At 43.7% G+C, this 21,843-nt stretch overlaps 1 protein-coding gene across 8 annotated transcripts in view; it reads left to right on the forward strand.

Moving 5' to 3' along the window:
• The window catches only part of NTM (neurotrimin), a 939,822-nt gene that overhangs the window by 756,370 nt on the left and 161,609 nt on the right, over positions 1 to 21,843 (forward strand). For all 8 annotated transcript variants that reach the window (XM_059185198.1, XM_059185255.1, XM_059185207.1 and 5 more), the window contains one exon: positions 7,155 to 7,387. In XM_059185198.1, coding sequence (XP_059041181.1) covers positions 7,155 to 7,387 — 233 coding nt within the window. The remainder of the gene's footprint in view (positions 1 to 7,154; positions 7,388 to 21,843) is intronic.

Raw genomic sequence — 21,843 nt, forward strand, 5'->3', positions numbered from 1 at the left:
ACCGGCACAAATCAAAATGTTGTGCCGTTCATTTCAGACAAGTCACAGCCCACCCAGCTCAGCAGTTTGTTTTGAGATGATGCTACTTTATTTGACTTGGACAGGAAAGACAGATGGGTAGGTGTGCTTATGGAGAACACTCCTTGGAGGTTCACAAAGCCAAGCCTTCTGGATTTATGTTCAAGACATTAGAGAAGTAAAAGGTGATAGACGCCACTGTTTTGATGCCCTCAAATAGAGAGCGTGCATCGATGGAGTTGTATGCATTTTATATTGTAAATGCAGGCAGAGTAGTTTACCCTTGCGGCCTGGGGCTCTTCTAGACACAGGCTCTGTGATCTTATACTTCTCAGAAGTTTGTGGAAGGTGAGAGATTTTAAACAAAAATGAAACTGACAATAGATATTTATTGAATGCTTACTCTGTACTCAACAGGATGTCATGTCGGGGCATGTAAGCAAAATAAGGCGTGGCCCTTGCTTTCAAGAACTTACCATCTAGTAAGAGATGCAACATACATGCAGAGAAGATGGGAAAGCCGTATGTATAATAGATTGTAGAACCACGCTGTTTGTGGAGTTTCAACTACACACAAAGCAATTCATCTGCATGTTTGGTTCCATTCTATCTCTCATTAACCCCATGCAGGAGAAAATGTTGATGAGTGAAATGAAACTCAGAGAAGTTTGGAGAGCTTGTAGGGAGGCAATATACACAAGACCTGGGACTTTGATTCCAGTTGTCTGAGTTCAGAGCCTGTTCTCTTGCCTCTCTCCAACCCCCCCAGCCCCTATAGGCCACAGCTACCTGCCACCAGTGTGAGCTTCCAGGGTGGTATGTGCACAGTTGGGTTTTACCATCGATCCATGCCCCTTTCTTCTAAGATTTCTGCTTCTACCCAGGCACAGACTTTCTAGCACACATCTGTTTCTCTTTTTAATGTTAAGCAAAAACAGTCGTACTTGAGGGATTCAAGGCCATCGTGAACTGAGTGTTAAGTTCAGTGTTTCTTGCCTCACTATGATCCAAAACAATTTTACAAATATCGACTTGAGTTTAGACTCTACTAGGGGCAAAATTAGCAACCCCAATAGGGAAGCCTTCTTCTTCAGTGAAGGTACTAGTGCTGTCTGAATTTTCAGCAGGTGGGTGATGAAGCATCTTGCCTTTTCTATTTGATGGTTTCCCCCCGGGAAAAGGTCTGGAAGATGTCCATGCCAACTCCATGGGGCTGGCTGGTGGTATTTCTCTGCAATCCACATCGCAATGATTGTCTGTGAAGCTTGCAGGGAGGGGCAGAGCAGCAGCCAAATGCTCAAAGGTACCAAATTTAGGGGCAGCTGGAGCATTTCTCTGCAATAAGAGGAGATTGTGACCAGGTGCTGTGAAGGGCGGAAGCTCTTATTTTACTGTAGACTCAAGCATTGCTTGAGATGTGTTGCTTTTCAAAAGCAGTTGAAGGGCCATTTGACAGAAGGAATGGTTGGATTACCCACTGTCTGGATCCATTGTAGCCCTCGGATCTTCAGGCAGGTGCATTTAAGAAAGGTCAAGCCTAGATTTTTCTCTCCTTCTTCAATAATCGTTCTCTTTATTTCAACACTCTCTTTGTCTGCCTTTAGAAGATTCCAAGCAGATACTTTTGTTCTGTTTTTCTTGTAATTTGTAGACACACACCCACTGTCTCTCTCCCTTTCTCATTTCCTTCCAGATCCAAAAGTGGCTTGAGGCCCTGAGTCCATACTTTTATGGTTTTAACTCTGCAGGCCCTCATCCTGGGCTTGCTTAATCTTTTTTTTTTTTTTTTTTTTTTTCCTATTCCTCAATGTATAAATGCAGCAAGTGTAATAATGTCACTATTCATCAGCAAGAGATGGAGGACATAGAGGGCTGCATTTTTAGAGCTTTGGCACAATTGGTGCAGCTGTAGAAAATGACAGGTATGACAGCTTTCTCTGCCGTACACTCTGCTCAGGTGCAATGTCCAGCATGGGCATCTGTGGCTGGTCTTCTTCCAGTCAACTACACATGAACCTTTTCATCATTAAAGAAAATGCATTGCCGATCCATGTAAGCTGCCCAACCTGGATGATCTCTATTAAAATAGAACAGGCTTGCTCTCTCTTTAAGAAGAAATTTCTCCAAGGAGCAGAATGTAGACAGACTTGTAGACTGAGAAGGGCACTGGCCTCATCAATGAAATGATAAACAAGCATCTCTACTAGGCTTTGTCTGTCTGTCTGTCTTGATGCTGCCAGGATATTGCATAGGTCAGGCCATGGGCTGTCCATGGGGATCACGTGTGCGAGGAGTTCCTGATGGGAGGAGAAGGCCATTCCCACAAAGGCTGAAGGCTGATGGCCACTGGCTAGAGGGCTCATGGATGGAAGTGAGGGCAGTATTAAGGCAGAAGGACAGAGGGCTTTCAGAGTTCAGAGATGTTTGGAGTTGGGGAGTTGGAAGAGCTCAATCCAGAAGGCTTAGGTCAGCAAAGATTGTTTATCTTTGTATATCTGGCAGTATGGGAGGAGATGATGCTTGGTTTAGGAGCTTAGTGTATCTCAAGAATTCAGGGAAAAAGTGAAAGGTGGGCCACCTGAGTGGCTCTGTTAGTTGAGCATTCCACTCTTGATTTTGGCTCAAACCATGATCTCAGGGTCATGGGATTGGGCCCCGTGTTGGGCTCCACACCCACTGTGGAGTCAACTTGAGACCCTCTCCCTCCTTCTCTTTCTGCACCTGTCCCAGCTTGCTCGCTCTCTCTCTCTCTCAAACAGGTAAATAAATCTTAAAAAAAAAAAAAAAAAGAAAGAAGGTTAGTTGAGAGGATTTCAAGGTTTGGACAGAGCACTTTCAACTCTTTCTGTCTCTCCATCCCCTTGCTGACCTGCGACTATTTCCCTCTGATAAGTGGCCCTCACCAGCTGTACATGCCTGGATTGGGAAGAGTTGAGTTGGAAGGGATCCCTACTTCCCATTTAATCATACAGTCAGTTACCTTCCTGAGAGACATGAAATACCATGGTGTGTTTGAGGTGTCATTTTGCAGAACTATGTTGAGGGCCATCTCTGCAAAACAGGGAGGCTGTTGATGGAATTTCCTACCTCAGTCTTCTACTGACTCCCCAACAACCAGGGCATTCTGAGGGAGCAATTATGCTTGCTTTTACCTCTTTTTTTTTTTTTTTTAAACTGAGGAGAATTGTTTCCTCTGCATTGTTGTGGAGACTCAATAAATGAGACAGATAGATGGGGACAGGTACAAGGAGGTGACAGTAGTTGGCTGCCAAGTTACTTTTGTGATCCATCTCTGCAGAAGCCGGCAGTAATGCCGGGGAGGCTCAGCAAGACTGATATCCAGCAGTGACAGTTTGGACATCTAAACATGACCTTGGATGTGCCCAAACCACAGCTGAAGCTATGCCAGCTTTTCAGTGTAGTATATCACAGGGGCCGCATAACCGGGCTAGAAATTGGCTGCGTTCGGAGCATTAGTGTATCTGCAAATGAACATCTCTGGCCCTGGAAGCGCAGTGCAGAGCTGTGAGACGACGTCGTTGCAGTCAGTTTCCAATAATTAGGCACTCCCAGGAAGCCCAGGACCGTCCTTTTGGATTCATCAGGAGGCTGAGATGCCCCCACTGTGGGCATCAGAAACAATTATCCAAGCCATGCAGAGGTTGTGGATCAGAATTTCCTATGCCACAGCTGGCCATTCACCTGGTGTCTGGGTCCATTTTAGCTGCTGGAGGAGCAAATAGCCGGGCCTCAGCTCTGGCTTCCCAGAACTTATTGGTTACAAGGAAGTTCTCTCCTGTAAAGTCATGGAAAACTATTTCAAACAAGGGTCATTTCCTAGTGCCCACTCACTCTGCAGCCCTCATCTGATTTAGACATCAGAAACCAGATGTCTAAATTAATGGACTTCAAAATGTGGTCTCCAGGCCAGGGAGGGGCCAGCAATCCATACTTTATCAGGGCTTCCAGGTAATTCTGACGCACCCTGAATTTAAATGTTGGAGGGCATTTGGGAGGGCTTATAAGGACCTTGAAGAACACTGAATTGGAAACAAAATAAAATAAAACTGGGCCTGAATCCTGACTCTGCAACTTAATACCACAGCGATTCTGATCAATTCAAGTATTCTTTCAATTTGGATATTTTTTTTAAACGTGACTTAACCCCATCTGTAAGTTGGCATTAATAAGTGAACCCACCACATTTTTGAGATATAGTCTATGTAATAGGCTTGTGTTGTACCAGGCATACAAGAAGATGCTTTCAATAAATATTAGTCATGAATATGAATTTCACAGTTTCTCTGCTTGGGTCGAAACAAAATTTATTTTTCCAAGTATTTATTTATTGATTTTAGAGGGGAGGGGGGAGAGAAGGTGTGCAGGAGAGCTGGGGGCGGGCAAAGAGAGGGAGAGAGAATCTTAAGCAGGCTCTGAGCAGATCCTGACATGGGGCTCAGTCTCAGGACCCTGAGATTACGTCCTGAGTTGAAATCAAGAGTGGGATACTCAGCTGACTGAGCCATCCAGGAGTTGCCAAGTACAATTTAGAGCAGGGGATATCCTTAAGGTAATTAAGACAAATAACATCCCAGGTGTGTTACTAGTAAAATATGCTGGGGAGTGTGTTGTTCTTCAGGAATTTCAAACCACTCTGGTTCCAAGTCCACACTCCAGGTAAGGCAGCCTGCGATGACAAACATCAAGGACGTCTGTGAGGAACCTAAGAGAAGGGATGGCCTCACGTGCCTCCTCTGTTGGCTGTACTTCTCTACCTCTCATTTACTGACAGCATTCTGGGTATAGTCCTCAAAGCCAGAGGCAGTCTTGAAATATGTTCTAGACCAGCCCAAACTTCACATGTATTCTAGTTATCTAGAGATCTTACTAAAGTGAATATTCTAATTAATTGCATATGAGGTAGGGCCAGAGTTTCTGCATTTCTACCAGGCTCCCATGGGATGGTGATCTGCTGGTTTTCTGACCACACTTCTACATAGTGAGCTGCTAGCTCAGTGCTTCCCCATCCTAATATTCATATGTTTCATACTCAAGATTTATGCTAAGGAATGGTCTAGAGCCAGCAGCACTGGTGTCACTTGAGAGCTTATTGAAAGTGTGGACTCTCGGGATCCACACCAGACCTATCAAATCAGGACATGCATTGTATTAAGATTCCCAAGAATCACTGTAAGCACAATAAACTGCAAGGTCTACTTAGGGTATGTTCACTCAGGAATTATACACACAGACTCTGCACTCAGAAGGACCCTGCACATGGTTAAGTGCTCTGCTCTCAGTATCTTGAAATGAGCTCTGCCTTTTCATTTTATACTGAGCTCTGCCTTTTCATTTTATACTGAGCCCCCCAAATTATGTAGCTGATCTCAGACACACAACTCTGTGCCAGTGTTTTTCAAACTTTGGTAGGTCTATGACCCAACTGGGGTATTGTTAGAAATTCGTATTTCCGGATACCCAAAGACTGAATCAGTAGGGTAGGAGGTGAAACTAAACCCCTGTAACAAACCCTTCATGCAATTCTGACGCAAGTGGCCCATTCCCTTGATCTTTTCCTAGTGAAGTCATTTCCATCCTGCATTGTCTGGGAAACACAATGAATAGCACAGAGCTTGCTGGACACCAGAGCAAAGGTGTTTCTGGTGGAGCAGCTTTCCCTACAGGAATTCTCAGCAAGGCTCCCCATGTGTGCCTGAGTGGCCCTGCAGTGATCCTGTAACATTTACAGAAGTGTAAGCGGAAAGAAGGTGCAGTACAGGAAATCTCATCTCAAGAGGGACCACCCGGGAAGCTGGTGTGCTCAGCAGCAGTTCTTAGGTTTGTTATGGTCATAGACCATTTTGAGAATTCAGCAGGGACAGGTGTCCCTCCCCAGGGAAAAATCTCCCTTTGCACATTCTGAGGAGCACACAGGTCCAGGAATCAGCCAGATGTCCTGGCTGAGATGCCTGTCACTTCCCAGCTCTCTAACCTGGCCAATTCCTCAGAGCATTCCAAATGGTGGAGTCCTGATCTTTAAAGTAGAGAATGGGTAAGATAATCTACTTCACAGATTGGCTGCAAGAATCAAAAGAAACGGTGTGGATATAAAAGTATTTTGTACACTGCAAAAGAATATATAAATTTGAGGTATCATTATACATACTGAGCTACATTGCTATTTCCAGCATTGTAGTTAGGATCAGGACACTGTGTTTGTGAATTTCCCCTAAGGCCATAGAACATACTTGGTGTACTGAGAGAGGGAAATGAATACAGACAGAGAGATGTGATTAGGACTTGGCGAGAGAAGCTGGGAGATTTGAAAATATAAGGAAAGAGAAGGGAGCTTCCACAATTTGGGGACTCCAGATGCAAAAATAAAAAAGACGAAATCTATTTTTATACGTGCAAACAGTTTTGAGATTTTGGAAAATGCCTTTAGTCTCGCAGTAATTGAACATTTCTGCCCCTGGGTGTAATGAAGATAAATAGCAATGGTGGTGGTCCATATTTAGTTTTGACTTCAGAAGCCTTCTGTTAGAATCCGCTATTCTGAGATAATGTTTAGTAGTTAAAATCTGGGTCTCTCTGATGTAGCACATATTATCTCTGTGGCTTGGGAGAAATATTTAGTTTCTTTGTTCTTCTGTTCCTTCTACCAACAGAACCTTGCTCATAGGGTTGTTATAAGTACTGGATGACTTAGTACTCCCCAAATACCTACAGCATGGGAATCCTTGTGCAAAGGGAGAGCTGATGGCTCCCCGAGGGTCTAGCCATTCTGGGTATGGAAGATGCCTTCAACTGTAACTACCAAATAGTTATGACTACGGAATTGGTACTTTGCTCAGCTGGTTTTCAGTGCTCAGTGCTGAACTTCTCAGGACCCAGAAGACTCAGATAGCCAGTGCTCTGAGGCTATAATCGCACAAGATCTCTGCTGCCCATTTCCAGAAAGTGCCACTCATAACAATAAGACAGGGAATGTTATGTGTGTATACTGGGGGAAGGGGGTGGACCGATGAAGACAGGGCATGGTGAAAAGTCATCCTAGCATTGCTAAGAAGACCTGACTCTGATTGCCTCCACTTCCTTTCTGGTGCCTGGACTCACCCGTCTGTTTTTCCCTCCAGGTGCACAATTGACAACCGGGTCACCCGGGTGGCCTGGCTAAACCGTAGCACCATCCTCTACGCTGGGAATGACAAATGGTGCCTAGACCCACGTGTGGTCCTCCTGAGCAACACCCAGACCCAGTACAGCATCGAGATCCAGAACGTGGATGTATATGACGAGGGCCCGTACACCTGCTCTGTGCAGACAGACAACCACCCAAAGACCTCCAGGGTCCACCTCATTGTGCAAGGTAGGCGGGGTTTGGCTGCACGGTCTGGGCAGTGGCTGGGAGAACCCATGTCCGACACTTTTTCTGTGATCCTCGGCAGAGATGAGTTCTGTTTGTTCCATCTGGACAGGACAACAGAACAACTAATTGTCATTCTGCCATTTGAAGCTGAATTTTGACATAAGTTTTCCTGTTGAATAGAACCAGGATTTTCTTTTTTGGTTTTGTTCCAATAATATATTTTCTCAGAAAATTATCTTCTAATTATTGCTTTCCTTGGCTTTTTTCTCCTCTTTAGATTTTCTTTTTTCTTTCTTTCTTTTTTTTTTTTTTTTTTTTTAAGGTTCTATCCAGTTCTAAGCTTGCTTTATTTTAAGATCTGTGTTTTAGCTCTTCTGGCACTACACACACGCCATACCCTCCCACAGGCTTCAAAGAAAGCAGAGCCCGTCACAGATGCTCTAAACGCCCACCTGGGACACGCCCTTAACAGCCACCCCCACTGTCTCCTGCTTGCTTGCGTCTCTCATCTCTCAGCCCTGGGTTTCTCCCTTTTAATAACCTGTGTCTGATTCTCCATGTTTGCTGACACCCCGGGTTCCTGCCCCCTCTTTCTGCACCCCTCAACCCCAGCTTTTGAGGCCTATATACTGGGTTTGGTTTTGCATCTCCCTGGGTTCTGCCCTCTCTCTCCCTGTTTCTCAGGCCCTGGGTGTGGTGCTCGCCTGTTTCCCACAAAGAAGAACTGGCCCCAGAAGATTCACACAGCACTTTACCATGGTGGACATAGGGCCAGAATGAGACTTGGTCACTTTCGGGCTGTGAGACCTGAATCAACTTACTGACTAGGCTTCAGGGTATCCTTCTGTAAAGCAGAGTCACCGATGTGATGAGCTTGCTAAATTTTATCTGATATTTAGAAGTGGGTCTGGCACCTATAGAGCTGTATACATGTTAACCACCAATATTTTTTTAAATACTGATACTACTTTTTAGCTTTTTAAAATTCTTTTATAGTGGACCACTAGCTCATTTTATTATCTCAGAAGCTTAGGCTCAGAGTAGTGGAGCCTGCCTTTTCTGCTGGGGTCTATTTCCCAGCCTGATCCCTAGTTCCCTTCATCCAGCTGATGGGCATCTAGGGCCAGAAGCTCCTCCAGCAGAGGTTCCTTCAGCCACCACTCCTCGTCAAGGCAGCCAAAGAAAGGGGAAGAGATTGTCAGATGCTTGGCTAGAGAAACAAGAGCAGGAAAGTGGCTGGAGAAGGAAGAACACAAAGGAGCTGGGGGAATTCGGGAACGTGATCTGTGAGAAGGGAAGAGAATGTACATCCCAGGTTTGGACATGTGCTGGGGAAGGGCAGGCTAGGTGAGCGGGGATGAGACTCAGCACAACATGAGAACTGTGGCCTTCGCTCTAAGCAGGGACCACAGGGACCTCTGTGCCCCTCAGTGCTGGTCCAGAGCTTGGCCACACCGTGTGGTTCTTATTTCTTTTTCTCACTCCTCTGAATGGCTATTATGACTTTTCCTATTAATTCGTCCTATAAATAAATATATTTCAAACTCCTGGATGCAAACAAAATTTTTTAAAGGAGATGAAATTGCATGGAAGTTATCACCATATTACAAACAGCAGAATAAGTATCATTCCCTAAGACTTTTGTTTCAGGGTGGATATGTTTTTTATGTAAAATACATTTGGGGGGGGGGGGCTTGGGTGGCTTGGTCAGTTAAGCTTCCGACTCTCGATCTCAGCTCAGGTCTTGATCTCAGCATCATGAGTTCAAGCCCCTCATTGGGCTCCATGCTAAGCATGGGGCCTACTTAAAAAAAATTTAAAAATCAATCAATTGGTCAAAACCTTTTTTATGATGGATAGTTGACTGAAACATAATTTGAGGGCCACATCTGATGAGGAGGTCTGACAACTGCTCCAGTGGCACTATCTGTATTCTCTACGAGGGGGTGCTTCTGAAGCCATCCCCCATGCTCCTTTCATGCCCTGACCTGCACACACTATTGAGAGCACGATACCCTGCACTGACAAAGAAAATTTAACAAACACACACTAGTACGACATTCACTTTAGCAAGCCAGGAACTTTCTGGAACTGGAGTATGGAAGAAAGAGTGGAAAATACCGAAACTTCCCTGAAAATAAAGACCGTGTTTTTGTCTTTTTTTTTTTTTCTTTAAGCCCTCCCCTCCCAACACATACAGCTACACACCCACACATTCCTGCCCTAAGTACCTGGGAGAGTGCCTGATCCAAAGTGCACATTTAATAAATGCTTATTGAAGCAAATGGCTGGAATTATAGTCCAGAGGTCTTAGACAGCATCCAGAGGGGAAGCGGAGTGCATGTGGGGTAGAGACCTGGGAGGGGCACGGCGAGGAGGTCTACATCAATCTTCGCTCATGTCCAGGCTAATGGAAAATGTCTAATCCCCAGCTAGGTGTTTACATCTGTGACTTGGCTAGGTGGCCTCTTAGCATGACACGCCACCTCAAGTATTGGAATCTCATCTTGGGCTAATTTTTGAATGCTGATGGGTGTATTGATCTGGAAACAAGCTAGGTTAAAAAAGGCACTGGTCTTGTACACAGACTCAGCCCAAGCTAATCCGCTGTCGATATGCCTGGGCTGAGCATTATTGACACTTTAATGAATAGTGGACCATAGTTTTTCAGAGCCAACCTGTCCCCCTTCTTAAAAACAATCAGACAAACTAAATAGAGCTAGACTCCCCCATCTCTGTATTGGAAAGAGGATACATCACCATCCAGCATTTAAAAAAAAAAGAATATATTTATCTTGGGATCATTTATTATACTGAACATAAACCCTAATTCCCCTAGCAGGAGCTGACTGTCTGGATTTTGTTGAAGTTGCTATTCAACCCTGAACACAATGCTGCTGGAATGAAAGTCAGATGTATTAAGTTTTCAAAATGGCATTACAGTCATTAAATACTCACAGCCATATATACTCACACTGCACGTGCACACACACACACACACACACACACATACACACACACACACACACACACACACACACACTAGCAGCAGCAGAAAGAACTAAACCAACTGTCTGCCTCTGAGTATGTGTATTTATATATATGTGGTCAGCTTCACATACAAGTAAACCTACACAGAAGGAAGGTAATCACACTTCCATAGTATCATGTGAGCTGCTTCAGGGAGAGAGTATCTTTCCTCTTGTTATCAACATACCCTTTGTCCCCACTAGTTCTTTGTTCTGGGTCTTCTCCATGGTTGTCACTGAGTATGTTTAGTTCTCGCGGGCAGCTGTGATGCCGCCTCTGCAGGTGTCTGAGAATCAGACCTTTGGCCCTTTGTGCATGCCCTTAGTACTCCTTCCTTCCTCCATAGGGGTTATAATTGCTGACAAACAACTCTGGCTACAGAACTTTGGCCAATCGCTTAGCACATGGAGATGAATAAAAAGCTGCCTGCAAAGAATTAGTTCCCATTTGTGTGGAGATGGACTTCTATAATGTTTGCCCAAGCCATGACCAAGAATTCATTTTCTGGAAGTATAGCTACTATTGGCTGAATCCTTCTAGGGCATCCATCAGGAAAAACCAGCAATGTGGGTCCTCTTACCTGCAATGTCTTCTGATTATACATTTTAACAGATTCAGAAAAGACTTGACAGTAATCAGGCTGGTCTTTTTATGTGGCAGTGCTTCTGAGCATGGGTGGGTCCCCGAGCTCAAGCCCAGGATGAAGGGCTAGGGGTCTTTCCTTGGTTCATGGTTTCCAGAGCTTCTGCTATACACATCATCTCCTGTCCTTCCAATCCTCAGGAAAATCTTTCACTGGTGGTAAGTTCTCGATGTGCTTTTTTTTTTTTTTTTTTTTTTTTTTTTTTTTTTTTTTTTAAGTTATCTCTGGGGCTACCTAAATTCTCCTAAATCTTCCCCAGGCTGAGGGGGGTGGGACCGGTTTCCAATGGTCCTGGCAGGGCTGGTGATGTGGCTAGAACATAGACTGGGTTGGCCTAGCCTGGGCTGCAGAGGAGTACTCCTGCAGTGGGCACTGTAGGGGCTGGAGGAGCAGCTAGTAAGTGACACCATGGGGAGTACCAGGTGAAGTAAGTGTGAGTGTCAAACCACAGAGATCTCAGTCTCTGTGGCCCAGAATGTTAGACCAGCCTTCCAGAAGAAGGTGACAGTTCTTCCGATTTGCGTTGTTCAGGGTCAACATGGAGGGAAGAGCAGGCTTCTGGCTACGGGCACTGAGCCCAGGTGATTACATGGAGTGAGTCTTCCAGATAAGCCAGGAGTAAGGGACAGCTTTAAAGAAGAGATTGGCTCTGGGGGCAGTGTGGGAAGAGGAAGAGGGAAAAGGCATCAGCAGGGGCTGGTGGGCAAGGGGAAAGGGACAAGAGAACTGAGTGAGGTACCTACTCACCACAATGGCTATTGAAAATTAAATGGCTAAAAACAAATAAAATTTAAAATGTACTTCCTCAGTTGCACTGGCTACATGCTTCTGTAGCCATGTATGACCAGTGGCTACTCTATTAGCCAGGAGAGAAATAGAATATTCTCTTGTCTTAGAAAGTTCTTTTGGGGGATGCCTGGGTGGCTCAGTTGTTAAGCGTCTGCCTTCAGCTCAAGCCGTGATCCCAGGGTCCTGGGATTGAGTCTCGCATTGGGCTCCCTGTTCTGTGAGGAGCCTGCTCGTCCCTCTCCCACTCCCTTTGCTGTGTTCCCTCTCTTGCTGTGTCTCTTGTTGTCAAACAAACAAACAAACAAACAAATAAATAAAATCTTGAAAGAAAGAAAGAAAGTAAGTAAGTAAGTTTTGGGCAATGGGCCAGTACATGTGAAAGCAAGAATGGGTTTCATTAATGTAAGGGGTCAGGTGTGGTATGGAAAAGAGAATGGGGTTTTGGAGACAAGACAGAAATAAGAAAAGACGGAGGTCTTTTAAAGACAAGAGAAGGGTGCTACAAAGGTGGAGGACTGGAGTTCTTCTGTTAGCTAAGGCAGAGAAGAAAAACCAGAGTCTGAAGTTGTATCCAAAGGAAAACTGAATTTGGAGGTTGGTTAAATATGGGTGTGGAGTGGGGAGGGAGCACACCAGGACCTTGAGGACTCTAGAACAAGGTGGTACTAACTCGTCAAAAGCCTCGTATTCTAAAGCATTATGTGACGGCTTCATGAAGAACCTCAGATCTCTAGACTTCTTAATTGTTAGATGCCTTGAATACTCCACACAGAAGGAGTTGGTGAACATTATTTTCACGCCCACTTAGGCAGCCAGAACACCATCTTTTAGGCCAGCGTGAGGGAGGTCCATTTTAGATTTATTGAAATTTGGGTCTAATGATTTCCATCCCTTTGACCTCAGGGTGTTCTGCTCTGTGAGTGTAATTAATAAGTGGCTGCTTCTGGAGTCCAGCTGCATATTTTAACCCTATTCCTGTCTTGATCCTGGTGCTCCTCAGGGTATCTAAAGTGGCTAAGCATTTGGAAGAGAAAGGCTCGTGGAGAGCTCAGAGACAATAAAACACCTTGTGGGATTGAATTGTTTGCTAAGTTAAGGGGATCGTGAAAGCCCTCTCAAAGCTTTCACTGTCTTGCAAGCGCCCTTGTGTGACAGTTGAGCACAGCTTCCCTGGTGGTCCACAGAACATTAGCGAAGGGCCTTCTCATCCAGGTGCAGAGGCCTGAGCGCTGTACTTGAGGGGTTTTAATCTCACTCAGACACATGTTGGCATGATAGCAGATGTTAGCCCACAGTGCTCCTAAGACATGGATATTAGTGTAATAGCAATAATAAAAAATAATAATAATTAACAGAGCTTTTGGTCTCTAGCACTTTTTCCAGGTTCTATCTAGGTTTCTCTTTTGTCACTGGAGTATCTAATCACCCCCTCCCTTTTGTTTGGTGTAAATGAGTTTTCCAGTTTCTTCCTAAGCAGAATTAATCTGAAAATCCCTGCTATTGTTTGATAGTTAATTACCTGTCTCGTGGAGTCAAACAGCTCCGAAGCTCATGAAAGGGAGGAGATGCTAATGCCTCTGGAATGGGGCAGGAAGGAGAGAAAGAAGCCAGGATTCTGCTGTCATTCCCTGCCTTTGAGGAATTCCAGAGAGAAAGGGCCTAGGCCAGGGAGAGAGTCAGCACGGGCAGGTGACTTGCAAACAATGGAGCTTTGGCTGTACCAGCCCTTCATTTACCTTTCATTGTCTTCGTCTTCCAAGCCCTTTCTTCTTACCCGCCTGATCTGTATAATCGTGTTGCTTTCCAATCCTGAATAATTAATTGACCTTGTCAAACTAAACTCATTATTATGATTAAGGGAACAGGAACAATAACTTTTAATTTCTGGACACCTATGCCCCATAGAACCCCTCCCCCACTCTGAACCTGTACAAGAGGAAATTTGAAGCACAACATATCAAAGGGAATAATGTGCTCTAATCCTTACGTGGAGAGCAAAGATTTCTGTCTCTGCAGCCACATCACCTAGAAAGCAATGTGCCCTCCTAGCGCTACAAGGCTCCCATAGCGTTGAGAAGACCTTTGTACTGACTAATTTCCATTCAAGCCACAGCTTGCTGAGCCTGTAGTAGAGGGAAGCGTCACCATTCGGTTCTAAATCAACAGAAGTCACCTTCTGAGTACATCTGTGCTCTTCGGGCTTCCATAGTCTGTGTGACAGTAGGTCACATTTACCATCCCAAACTGCTTTCCAAATCATCTTTCCTCTTCCTGCCCTGCTCAAGAAATAGATGAACGTGCACATTCGGTCTGATCGTAAGACTGTGCATCTGAATTCAACAGAACTTTCAAAAAGTCAGGAAATTAAATCCCACTACAAAATTAGAGTGATCCTCAAACACCCTGGAGAATGACAAGGAAGTAGGGCATTTTACCTGAAATTGATTTACAGAATTTAGACAGCATGCAAATGAAGCATTTCAGTTCTAACTGGTGAGTTTTTAAATTTCTTCGTTTAGTTCCTGACAATGGAGGGGTTGAAGAGTCTCTTAGACTAAAGGAATCTGAGAAAATTGCTGTAATGAAAGTCACAGTGGTTTAATAATGGCATTTTCTCTGCCTTCTGGGGCATCCTGGAGGGTCCCTCATGTTTTGGAAGCCAGTTTGGAAGACTTGACCTCTGGCTCCCGTGCTTCCTGGTCACAACAGTAAATAACAACAGGGTGGCCCTGGCCGAGCCCTTTCTACCACTTATGGCTCTAAGGAAACAGAAAGTTTGGGTGGCCCGACCCTATTGCTTCACCAAAAACACTCACAGGAGTCAGGCAACATCCCTCCAGGTTAGCAGTTAGGGCTCCCAAAGGAAGGTCTTTAAGCAACCACGGAATTCTTATCCCTGAGGTGTTTTTCCTCAGGGAGTCTGAGTCGCCTCTGATTGGGATAACATAGTGGCTCTGATTCCTCCTGGGTCTTGTGTACCCCTGAGGTCTCCAAATAAGACCTGCTGCCCTTTTATTTGGGGGAAAGTGCCAATGTCAGATCCTGAATAAGTTGCCCTTCCAAGATACATTCCTATAGATTCTTATTCCCGTATCAGAAGCTCCCTGTAGTTTATCTGAGCGGAACTTGAAACAGACAGTGTTAATTAAGGATGACACAATGTCTCTTTATGGCCTCAAGACCCACTGGTATGGATCTGACTAATCCCAGAATATGTCTACAAAAGCCCTCTTACAACATCCCTAGAGGTTTCAGTAGGTCTCCCCTGTAGGTTGTGTATTAAGTGTTAGAAAGGCCAGCACTATGGATAGAGGAGCTTAGACACTCAATAGACTTAAAAAGCTTCTGATAATTCTTTTTATTTTAATTTTTCTTAGACTTGATTTATTTATCTGAGAGAGACAGAGATAGTGAGAGAGAGCAAGAGCCACAAGCTGGGAGGAAAGGGAGAAAGAGGCTTCCGGCTGAGCAGGGAGCCCAAGGTGGGGTTCCACCCCAGGACCTGACCTGAGCCAAAGGCAGACACTTGATAGATTGAGTCACCTCGGCACCCCAAAAAGCCCCTGATAATTCTTCTGGAGTTTGTTTGTTTGTTTTTGTTTTTGTCTTGCTAAAATTGAAATGCCCTGCTTTTAGGGCATGGGGTGAAGTTGGTGACTATGTGTCGAAGTCCATTTGCTGTCAGATTGAGAAATCTCAACTGAAAACTTTCCATTCCATCAAACAGTATTTTGAAATTAGGCACTGGGGACACAAAGACCCAGATGGAGTTCCTGTCCCATCTAGCAGAAGGCATTCATATACTTACAAATAGCTCTCTTATAAGGTAACGTCTTGGGTTAGGATTCTCCTATATATAACTGTTCCTAATACACTGAAGGGGAAGCAAAACTGCATGGTTACATTTCACCAACCCCCTCAAGAGTGAATAGGAATTTTTAGGTCTGGAGAGAAGCATCCTGGCAGGAGTGACAGGTACAAAGTTTGGCATTCTGAGGATGTATGATATGTTGGAGGAAAAGTAACGACACTAAGGTAGTAACAGGACAGGGTTCCTCTGGTGAAGTCATTGAGTGTATGGCCAGAAAGATAGTCTGCACATAGGTAGTAGATGGCCTGTGAGCCTTGGAAAGGTGCACAATGAAAAGTGGTAGGACTTGGAGTCCTGCAGATTTTCAAAATGGGCTCAGTTTTCCTTGATGTTTGTAAGAACATCACATCTCTTCCTCAAGGAAAGTTCCATTAGGTTGTTCTGGCAAAGGACAAATATCTAGAAGTTTATCAGTAGAATAGAAAATGACAAGTGCCAGGGTCAAGAAACCTTGGTAGGAAGAGGGAATTATTGGAAGGAAAGAATATATCCAACCCCAACTTACTCTATGTTCCTTGCATGGTAAAGATTGCCAAAGACTTTTCTCCCACGAGGTCAGATTTTAAAACCTTAAAATGTATGTTTTTTAAAACCTTAAAATGTATGTCTTATAACCATTGCAGTCACACTAATTATTCTTTTTCCATAGTAAAGATAGATTAGCTACATTTCCCTGTACACCAGCAAAAAAAGTACATGACCCTGGGGACTCATTGTTCTGTCATCATGGTGATTGTACCAGAGAGAGCAAAGATGCTGGGAAGGATCACAGTGAGCAGGAAAGGGCCCATACCCTTAGGAACTGGAGACTGGCCTGTTGCCAGCTGCACCTTCTCACTGGTACCCAAGATCCCACCACATGCAGATGAAGGAGTCTCAGAGGTTCTGATGTTTCCAGGGTAATTTAGGCTCTAAGGTGTCAGCTCTTGGCATGTAATCATAAGACTTCATTTCCTATTGAATATCTTCTATGGTAAATTAATGTCTAACATTGGTAAAAATCTAATTGGCTTCTGCTGGAGGTAGACTCAGTGGTGAAATGCTACTGGAGTTGCCAGAGCACAATATTTTTCTTTTGAGAGATCTTCATTTAAAGTTATTTGAGAAAGAATTTATTGATTTAAAATTAGGACAGTTTAATTTGGTGGCATGTTTTCTTTATGTCTCAATTATATATTCATGTCTTTGTGGTAAACTCAGCTGGTGGGGGGATTAAGAATTCAAAATAGAGGATTTTCACTTGGCAAATAGTGCTTTCTACTGTGATTAATTGGGAGTCTGCACAATGAACCCAGTGTTGGCTCCGTTGGGGATTGAATAGCTTAATAGGAAGAAGGAAATTTCAGAATTTAGGAGTCCTGAATTCCAGTCTGAATATGACAATAAGTACCTGGAATAATGACCCACTTCTTTAATCTATTTCCAACTAGATGTATTTTATAGGAATGTTTGGATATATCACATAATCCAGTTTGGAGAAAGTTACCAAATAAAAGGATGCCAAATGCTCTTGCATGTTAAAATCCTTCATTTTTGTAATTATTTATCAATAGTAAATGTTGCCAGGTTCTTCTGTCCATTTGTCTTGTTTTGACTCCTTTAGGCAGACACATTTCTCTGTTCTGGCTGTGTACTTATATTCTGCTGCTGGTGTGGGTCCTCATTCCCAAGAACCTGTCTGGATTGTATTCCCTTTCTCCATCCTGGTTCTGTCCTTTGACTCTAGTGTTTCTGGTTTTCTGACCTTCTGGCCTGGTGATGTTCCTCCACTCTCTAGCTCTCATCCCCTTTGTTCCCATAATTCAGATTGGATTTGTTTTATGGTGGTCTTATAATGCTCCGAAACTGGAACTTAAAGGAGGAATTGTCATGCTAACCCTGCTCTGCACCTAAGGATCCAAGCTAGCCATGTCCTTTCTTACTCCCCTAAAAAAGGGAGATCAGACATTTTGTTTTTCTTTTTTTCCCTTTCACACACATGTAGACCACCAGGTGTGTAGAACCAAAATATAGGTTGGGATAGATACAAATACGAAGGAGACCAGTCCCTCCCATCAGGATATATATGGGGGTGAGGGCAGCAATTAAAGTTTGAAAAGGGGGGCTACTGGGACAGAGCCATTGACCAGAATGCAAGGATTAAGGGCCAGGTGCCTCCTAAGCTTGGGAGAAATGTATGGATGTGGGAAGGCCACACAAAGAGAAGACTTTAGAAATGAATGGTTTAGTATTTCAGATCCTGGCTATTAAAATGATCATAAAATAGCTAGTCTGCACACACCCACTCTCCTCATCACTCACTTTGTCTCTATTCATAGCCAGAGTGATAGTTTCAGACCTGAATCTGATGGGACCTCAAAGACTTAACCTAAGAGAGCCGGTTCCTTATTATGGCCTACAGGGCCCAAGGATGAGCACCCTCTCCACTCCTGGTTCACACTGTGCTCCTGACTCCCCATGCTCATTTGATTTTATTTCACTCTTCTTGTTCTTTCTGGTCATGGGCCCTTTCTACATTCCCTCACCTCTGCCTTGCATCTTCTTCCTCTTTCTGTTCACTGAATCCTGTTTATTCTTCAATCATGAACTTCAACGTCAATTCCTTAGGGATGCTGTCTCAGACCTGCCTGTCTTGCATTAGTACCTCTCCTTCCCCAGGATTCAGAGCCATGTTATTCTTTGTGTTTCTCGACACAGTAATAATTTGACATTTGTTTGTATGATCACTTGGTTATGTCTGTTTTGCCAGTGGACTGTGAGCCCCCTGAGGGCAAGAGGCCCATCTGCTTTTGCAGTCTGTCCCCAATATCTGGAACGTAGTAGGGGCACATGGGCTACTGATTGGATAACAAAGAAATTGTAAAGCTTCTTTTAAAAAAATAATTAAGCAAAATGATTCATTGTGTGTTGGGACTGGCTATGGTATGCTGAATAACAGCCACTCAAATACATTAGATTCTAATCCTTGGAATTGTAAATGTCACTTTATATGATGATATCTTTGCAGGTTTGGGGAAGTTAAGTGTTTGAGATGGGGAGATTATCCTGGATTAGGCAGGTAGGCTTTAAATATAGCCACATGTATACTTATAAGAGGGAAGCCAAGGGAGATTTGATACATATGCAGAAGAGAAAGCAATGTGAAGAGGCACCAAAGAGAGTCAGAGTCTCTGGCCTTGAAAACTGGAAGGATGTGGGTATGATCCAAGGAATGTTAGCAGCTACCAGAAGCTTAAAGAGATGAAGAACATGTTCTCTAAAGCATCCAGAGGAAGCATGGCCCTGCTGGCATCTTTACAGATTCTGTTATTCCTTTGATCTGTACCCCCAGTTGGTTGGCAACTCACAGTATAATCCAAAGTCCCTATTGTGTCCTAAAAGTTTCTACAGTGTGTGGCACTTAGTGTCTCTCTGCCACCCTTCTTAAAACTCTTTCTTTCTTAACCTGTCTTTTTGATGTTCTTAGAATCCCTAAGAGGGCAACCCTCTCTGGGCTTTATAGCTCTCTCTGCTGATACCCCATGCCAGGTGTTCCTTGGTGCTCTCGTCCAAAAACTCACTGTACAGGAGAGGTCTCTCTCATCACCTATAGGACATAGAGCTCGCAACTCCCCAGGGACTCCCTAGGACATTTCTGGTATGGTTGCCTTTATAACACAGATCATCTATCACATTGCATATATTTACATGTTTAAGAGTTGCCTGTGTTTCACCCCAAGAGAACGCGAGCTCCATGGGAATAGAGATTTGACCTGCTTTGTTCACTGTTTTATCCAAGTGCCTAGAACAGGGTTTGGCACATAGTAGACACAAAATAAGTAACTGCAGAATAACATATATTAATGAAAAGCTGAAAACTAGGGCTTTCTATTAAGTGAACCTGATTTATTATTATTATTATTATTATTATTATTAATCCCAGCATGTATTGTGTTTCTTTGCTTGAGTGTGGAAATGTGAAATTTTCTGTTACTTCTATCAAAATGATCCTCAGGCTTAAGCTAAGTTTAGTGGGGTGGCTTTTCTTAGCAAGGTAAAGAGGAGTCTCATGCTCCAAAAGGAAGGAATAACACACAAAGGCAAGAAATCAAGAGACCTGAGTATGGGTTGTGCTAAATAGAAGGCTGCAGAGAAAGCATGAGTTGTGGGGAAGTAACCCCAATTGTCCCTCTGAGAAGAAGACCAACTCTATGCCAACACAAGAAGTTCAGATTTCACTGTGGAGGGGAGGGGGAATCACAGGAAAGTTTGAAGCAAGGAAATTACATGAGTTCTAGTTTAGAATGACTTTTGGCATCAGAATGGGGAATGGATCAGAGGGATAGTTTTGAGGCAGGACACTGGTAGAGAATGAGAAAGTGGTTTATGCCATGTTATCCTGTGTCCCTGACCTAGAGAAAGTCCCTCTCTTCTTGAGCAACTAGACAAAGAACATTTTAGGGGAGCTGGTGGAAGCTGGATGGGTATGTATGCACAGTAAGAGTGGTCTGGGCTCAGTTTTCTGGATGGTCCTATTCCAGACACATGTATTCTTCTCAGTCTGTGGTTTGTTAAGGTTGAAAGTAAAGGGAACTTAATATTTTCATCTTTGTTAAAGCTTTGGGTTCCCATATTTACAAATAAGGGGAAAAAAAAGATTGTGCCATGTTTTATTTCAGTTTGGAATTCTGAGAATATGTCTTTCAGCTTTACTGAAATGAAATCAGATCCACCAAAGAGGAGATAAGGTATACACCAGCCTACGACAGAAGGGTAAAGCTTAAAATAAGATAGGAGAGAATCAAGCACCAGGAGGGCTTTTTAAACAGAAAAAGATATTTAGGAATAGAAGAAGAAGAAGAAGAAAACATAAGTTACCAAAAACTGCCTGTCAGCCCACCCAGATGTCTGTCTCAGAAGCTCATGAGGATCTTTCTAGGGGAAAAAAAAAAAAAAAAAAAAAAAAAAAAAGTAATAAGAATGTTGACTCTCTCTAGACCAATTGGACCTGAACAGCGTAGGTGCAGGTGTGGGTGAAGAGCCTTGTGTAGCTGGGTTTGGGAGTTACAGGTCAGGGCACAGTGAACTAAGAGCCAGAGACAACTGAAAGTCAAATTGAAAACTTTTTTTAAATATAAAATTCTGAATTATGTGTATACTCCTTAGTAGAAATTGTGTAAAATCAGATGAGTGGGCTTGTTCAATGCTTCTAATTACAGTGTGCCTTTTCTCTCCCTGACCTTGTTGCTATATTGTTATTCAAATGAAAAGTAGGAAACGGACAGAAAGAAGAGCCATTCACCTAAGTAGGTCAATACAGTCTTACCCCATATTTCCCTACTTTGTTTTAAAATAGTTTCTAGGAGCATCTGCGTGGCTCAGCCGATTAAGTACCCGACACTTGATGTCAGCTCAGCTCCTGATCTCAGGGTTGTGAGTTTGAGTCCTGCCTACTTTAAAAAAAAAAAAAAAATCTAAAGAGTTTTTAGATTGTCATCCTTCATTGCTATATCTTAAGACATCTGCAGCCCTCCCTTTTCTCTCTTTAGGCAATATTCAGTCTGTTCAGTACTCAGTAAAGACATATTCAACCTTCTTATGGAGCTCAGATGGCTATTTTTCCCGTAGCCAGGATCCATGGGACCTAGAATCAAGTGGTGGAAATGGCAGTGACCCTGCTCACATCACTCCTAGTGGCCAACCAGCAAAATGTTTGCCACCTGCTCTTCAACTTCAAGATCCACTGGTCTAGAGACCTTAGTTCCAAAGGGAGGAATGCTTCCAACAGGAGACATAACAATGATTCCATTGAACTGGAGGTTGAGACCACTGCCTGGCCACTCTGGGCTCCTCATGCCTCTGAATCAACAGGCAAAGAGGAGAGTTATGGTGCTGATTGGGGTTATTGATCCTGACTACCAAGGAAAATTCAAAATGGATGGTATGTTGAGAATCCAGGAGATCCCTGAGGGCATATCATAGTATCATCATGGTCTGTGGCTAAGCTAAGGGAAAACCAACAACCCAATGTAGGCATGACTAAGAGAGTGCAGAGAGCAGACTTTTCAGGAATAACAGTGTGGTTATCCTGCCAGGTTAAGAACCATGATAAGCTGATATGGGTCTGATGGTAAAGGGAATGCA

This window comes from Mustela lutreola, chromosome 1 (assembly GCF_030435805.1).
Source record: "Mustela lutreola isolate mMusLut2 chromosome 1, mMusLut2.pri, whole genome shotgun sequence".
Classification (NCBI taxonomy): Eukaryota; Metazoa; Chordata; class Mammalia; order Carnivora; family Mustelidae; genus Mustela; species Mustela lutreola.